Raw genomic sequence first — 6,000 nt, 5'->3', positions numbered from 1 at the left:
TTCCATCTCTTGGCTTTTGAGTATTTCCCACCTGCTGGTTCCAGTAAAACCATATGACCTTGGAAGTTCCTCTGACTACCTACGGGAGGAGGGCAGAGCAAATGGAGGAAGGAGGGGAGACATTTATAACTCCTTCTCTAGTACAGGTAGAGTGTTGCCTAAATCTGACAGTTTCAGATCTTGCCTTCCCGCTGGCCAATCCCACTTATGGTGTTTAACACCAAACAGAAATACTTTTTATTGACTGTCCTTGGGCCCAGGCTCTTGGTTTGATCCCTGATACTGCCTGAACTATGGTCCCACCCCTGAAATGGCTTGAGTCCAAGGCGAAGGGTGCTCAGTCCTGCTTACAGTCAATAACTTAGGATCTGGAATTTGAGATTATGAATCTGCCACATTCCTTTCTTACTTCTGTATTTGACTTTCTCTGAGTAGGCAAATACAACACACCAATGCTCTCTGACTAGTGCTGACAATAGAACTGTGGAGAGGACTGGAAGAGAGGGCATAAATAAAACTTTTAATGAAAGCAAAGTTTCCCACAGCCTTGGCACTAAGCCTGAGAAGAGGGAAGGGGAGGAAGAAAAGAGCAGGGCTGAAAATCTCTGGACAGATTTTAATTCCCTTACTTTTATTGACAGGGTGCATTTGCTCTTTCTCTGGTCTTCCTTTTCTCAAATTACTACAAAGTTGCGTGTGTGTGTGTGTGTGTGTGTGTGTGTGTGTTTGGTGTGTTTAGCTATTAAGGACTGACCAGGACTGTGGGAAATACAGTATGGTATTGTGGAAAAAGCCTACTGCTAAATTGTATAACACTGGATATGTCATATCTTTTTTCCAGGCCTCAGTTTCTTCACCTGTAAAATGAGAAGATTTGACTAGGTGAGTGCTGAACATCCCCTCCATCTTCAGCATTCTGTTTCTTATATTTTAAGGACCTTTCTAACTCTTAACATTCTGTGTTCTATGGATCCTTCCAACATTCTATACCATAAGGTCTCTTCTAGGTGGGTGCAGTGGATAGAACGCCAGGCCTAGAGTCAGGAAAACTCGTCTTCCTGAGTTCAAATCTGGCCTCAGACACCTACTAGCTGTATGAGCCTGGGCAAGTCATATAACCCTGTTTGCCTCAGTTTCCTCATCTGTAAAATGAATTGGAGAAGGAAAGGGAAGACTATTCCAGTATCTTTGCCAAGAAAACCCCAAATGGAGCAAACATGACTGAAAACCACTGAACAGCTACCGCAGCAAAAGCTCTGACATTCTGTGTTCAAAGATCTCTTTCAGCTCTGAAATTATGTGATATAATATGGTGAAAAAAGTGCTGGATTTGGTACCAGAGGATCCACTTTCCAATCCCAACTCTATCGTTTACTGCTTGCGTGCCTGTGGAAAAGTTACTCCAGTGAAGGGGGTTGGACTAGGTGACCTCCAAGGTCCCTTTCCAGCTCTGGGAGACTGTGACTCTGTTTGTCCTTCAGGGCTTGGATTTCTCACAGCTATCACCTGTGCCACTGACAGCTGCGAGTCTAGGAATAATCCGGGTCTTCAGGGCTTCTCTTAAGGCCAAACCCCATGTCAAAATGAGAATCAGGGTGCTTGCACTCTCACTGAGTAGGCAGAAAGACTTCCTCCCTCCCCGCCTTGCCTCACCTCACCTCCCCCAACCGTGTCATTACTGAACTTCCAATGTCAAGTCGGCCGCGGTGGGGCAAGTGGGCTGGAGAAGGGTGTGTTGTAACAGCTGGGGAAAGGAGGCAAAGGTGAGCTGTGTGCCCAGCTGGTCACTCCCTGGGCCTCTGCTGGCTGTTGGTTACACTGAAGAGAAACTTCTCCGTTGCTGCCTGGGGTCACAGGTTCCCAGCACTGATTGCTGGCTTCTGTCATCACTTGGGGACCAATCCTTCCTCTGAGACTGGCTGAAAGCTGACTTAGGCTCATCATTTTCCATTGATCTTTGATACTAAGTTATCGGGGAAAACGTAGATGAGTATATAATAGGTCTCCTGATTGTCAGCTAACTACGATTGGGTGCCTCTGCAGAACTCACAGACCAAGGGGGCTGGAGAAGGGCAGGCAGAAGATTCCGAAGATTTTGAGGTACTACAGTCTCACCCTCTGTTTATTATGCTTGGCTATTGAAAAGAACACCTTCCATATTTACCTTTGTTAAAAATGAGGGTGGGGGCTCAAGGGTGGGACCCCATGCTCTGAACTGCTTTTTAGCACACCTGTACTAAGAGTCAGGAAACTCAGATTCTAAGTCCAGGCCTTGTCACTAATACAGTATGACCTCTGGCAGGCTTTTCCCTCTCTCTCTCTGGGCCTCAGTTTCCTCTTCTGGAGGATTGAGTTTGATAACATCCAGGGTCCCTTCCTGCTCTCAAGTTCTGTGGGCCTATGACCAGCTGCCTCTATTAAAATGTAGAAGGGGTTGTGACTGAAAGTTCCCTGGCCTGGGGCAGGTGTTCAGAACAAGGGAAAGGAGGAGGGTGTCAGTTCTGAGACTGGGTGATGATTTTGGGGTGGAGAAAGGTTGGATAAATAAAAGGACCTGAGCAGGAGTCCTGGCCTTCCCTTCCTCCACACCCCTGCTCTTGGTGGTCGTGGTTGACCTACTCCTTGTCATAAGGTTCATATTCCTGTGAATTTCTCCACACCTCCCCCCACTTCCCCTTTCTGTGCCTATGAGGACTAAGTTGTAGGAGACCCAGCAAGGCTCTGATGGGGAGATGAAAGGGAATAGCTTTAGTCTGAAGGAAAAGAACTGGGAAATTAAGAGGCTTAATGGATGGGGCATTGAGCCCTATCAGACATTACTGGCTCCAGGCCCCAGAGAGGGCAAAAGGGATCAGCCACTGGGCTGGAGATGGATTCGAGTGGCCCTTAGGGATGCAGGAGGCTGGGCTTTGCCAGTCCGAACATTGAAGTGTGGAGGTTTACAATACCTGGGAACTCTCCTTTGATTATTTAAGTGTTCAGAGGAGGGGGAGGGGGGAAAGAATGGGAAAAGAGAGGGGGAAGGGAAAGGCAGGGAGGAAGTTTTTAATCCCTGCCTCTTTTTTTCCCTTTTCTCTAGTCTGCAGTGCTGACAGATTTGCTGTTTTACAATGGATTCTTCTCCAAGTCCTAGCCTCCAGGTAAGCTGAAGTTGGTATTGCTGCTATACAATACTTTCACATTTTAAGGCCCTGACATTCAAGATTTAGGCCCTTTGGGGTTGCAGGGAAGGAAGCTACATGGACATATTTTTATATCCTTCCAAAATCAATGCATCTGTTCTCAGAAGTAAAAAAAAATTTCTTACATAAAAAAAATGTATTTTTTGAGGTGCTGAGTTTCATTCTCTGCTTATAATGAGTGACCTTTGGGAAGAAGGCCTTCTGTATCTACCCCTATTAAAAACGAGGGTGGAAGGCTCAAGAGTGGGACCCTATGCTCTGAGCTGCTTTTAGCACAGCTGTACGAAGAGTCAGGAAACTCAGATTTTAGTCCAGGCCCTGTCACTAACACAGGATGACCTCTGGCAGGCTTTTTCCTCTCTCTGGGCCTCAGTTTCCTCTTCTGGATTGGGTTTCATAATATCTAGGATCCTCTCCTGCTCTCAAGTTCTATGGGTCTGTGGCCTCCTGGCTATACTGAAGGGTGGAGAGGCTTGTGGCTGGGGCAGGTGTTCAGAAAAAGGGAAAGGGGGAGAGTGTTATTTCTGAGACTGGGTGATGCTTTTGGTGTGGAGAGAAGGAGTACAAGTTGAAGTACTTGAGTAGGGGGCCTTCCACCCTGTCTGTAGTGCTGAGAGATATGCCGTTTTACAATGGATTCTTCTGCAATTCCTAGCCTCCGGGTGAGTTAAAACTAGTTTTGCTTTGGAGCAATCCAACAAATCCAATAATCATTTACTAAGCATTTACTATGTGCCAGGCACTGTGCTGAGCTGTGGGGATGCAATTAATAAAAAGAAAGACAACTGTAGCCCTCAAAGAGCTTACAGTCTAAAGGGGGAGGCAACATACAAAAGGAGGCAGAAAAGGGTAGGGGGAGATACACCAGGAGCCCATCCCAGAGGGGGCAAGTAGGTAGCACAGTGGATAGAGCACCGGCCCTGAAGGCAGGAGGACCTGAGTTCAAATCCAGCCTCAGCCTAAACACTTGACACTTGCTAGCTGTGTGACCCTGGGCAGGTCACTTAACCCCATTGCCTAAAAATAAAATAAAATAAAACAAAATGATGCCAGGGGAGATTTCTGGAGAAGGAAGGAAGTGGGCTGGAGTGTTGGGAATTTAATTTGCTTAAGCCCAGCACTACGATGTCCTTCTTGCCTACTCTCACCCAGGAGAGAGGTCACACTGGGAAGGGTACAGTGAAAGGGGCAGTGCATGTAGAGTCTGGGGACCTGGGTTCAAATCCTGGCTCTGTCACTTACTACTTCTGTGACCTTAGGCAGGTCACTTCACTTTTATTGGCCTTAGTTTCATCTGCAAAGTAGAGGCAGGAACAAATGAGCTCTAATGTCCCTTCCATCTCTAAATCTATGAGCCTGTGATGGGACTGGGATTTTATCCCAGGTAAAGGTATGAACTGTATGGTAGCAGTAGAGGGTTACTGTAGAGTAGAGGTGAGAGAAAAGTTTGGAAAGATAGGTTAGAGGGGACTGGGGATGACATTCATATGGTTAAGATGTCTGGCATTGCTCATTTTCTATTAGAAACTGGATCTGAGGTTACATTGGTAGAGGAAATGCCCGGGTGAGTAGATTCCCTCTGTCAATGCTGGCCAACACCTGCTTTGCAACTTCTAGTCTTATTTTGCATGAAAAATTGGTTTGGGTTAAATGTAAGTTGTGTTTTATAACTGAAAATTAGGTTTGCATTGTGGATAATAGGGTAGCGATATTGAAGATGGGATTCCTTCTCAAATTAAAAGTTGGATTCCCTGACTTCTGAGATTTCTTCCAGACTTTCCAGTCTATGGCCCTTAAAAGATTTCAAGCTCTCTGGGATTGGCTCAGGTTGTATAGGAAGGTGTCTCTGTCTTTCTGTTAGAAGACAGCAAGAAAAAGGATTCTCCTTTCCACCAGACTCCTGAAGACTCAAAGGGCCTAAGCCTTTTATTTACGTTCTCTGAGCACATCTGTATTTTTTATAAGACTCTTTCCTTTTGCTAAACCTCCTTCTTTTTCTAGACAGGAAATGGTTCGTGTATCACTTTATTTTTAACCTTCCTTTGGCTAGTCTGCCAGGGCTAATGCATTGAGTAGAGATGTCACTGAGTGAGTCTTATACATTGATGAGGTCTAGAGGTTTAGGGGTGCTGGACCCCCAAATCACAACACATAGATCCTACCTGAAAGAATTTGACCCAAGTCTTCTTTCAGCCAAAGACAAGGTTTATTAAAGATCCTTCATATTAGCCAGACTCTTAAGGAATCTGAGCATCTATGAGCTATTGGCCAGATCATAAAAATCTGAGCAGTAGCTAGATTATAAGAATCTGAGCACCTTAATGTCTTGAGACAAGATGGACATTATATACAGAAAGACTGTGGGAGGGATCTAGGAGTGGCCAAGTAGTTTGGGGTAACTGGAGGAGGAGTCTAATGAATATCTGAATAGGAATGGTCAGTAAACTGGGGTGAACAGGACTCCTGGGACCTGGACAATGGAGCCTAGCTAGGTTTAAGTGTGGGAAATGGCCAGGGCCATAGAGAGGGCTAGGCTAGGTTAAGGGTAACAGAATTGGGAGATTGGGTATAGCCACAAAGAAAGGCCAGTTCGGGGCAGTTAGGTGGCGCAGTGGGTAGAACACCAGCCCTGAAGTCAGGAGGACCTGATTTCAAATCTGGCCTCAGACCAAACACTTGACACTTACTAGCTGTGTGACCCTGGGCAAGTCACTTAACCTCAATAGACTAAAAAAAAAAAAAGGCTAGTTGATGGGATTATAGCCTCAGGCAAACACCAGAGATTTGGCCATATGGGAAAGTCTAGGATCTTTCCTTT

At 45.8% G+C, this 6,000-nt stretch overlaps 1 protein-coding gene across 1 annotated transcript in view; it reads left to right on the top strand.

Moving 5' to 3' along the window:
- Window positions 1-849: 849 nt before the first annotated feature.
- SGK2 (serum/glucocorticoid regulated kinase 2) overlaps window positions 850-6,000 on the top strand; it is a 51,753-nt gene continuing 46,602 nt past the window's right edge. The window contains exons 1-2 of the mRNA XM_020998635.2: window positions 850-2,100; window positions 3,080-3,140. Coding sequence (XP_020854294.1) covers window positions 3,111-3,140 — 30 coding nt within the window. The 5' untranslated portion in view covers window positions 850-2,100; window positions 3,080-3,110. The remainder of the gene's footprint in view (window positions 2,101-3,079; window positions 3,141-6,000) is intronic.

The sequence above is a fragment of the Phascolarctos cinereus genome, unplaced genomic scaffold, assembly GCF_003287225.1.
Source record: "Phascolarctos cinereus isolate Bilbo 61053 unplaced genomic scaffold, phaCin_HiC Scaffold_2;HRSCAF=192, whole genome shotgun sequence".
Classification (NCBI taxonomy): domain Eukaryota; kingdom Metazoa; phylum Chordata; class Mammalia; order Diprotodontia; family Phascolarctidae; genus Phascolarctos; species Phascolarctos cinereus.
This window is presented reverse-complemented; position numbering and strand designations above follow the sequence as displayed.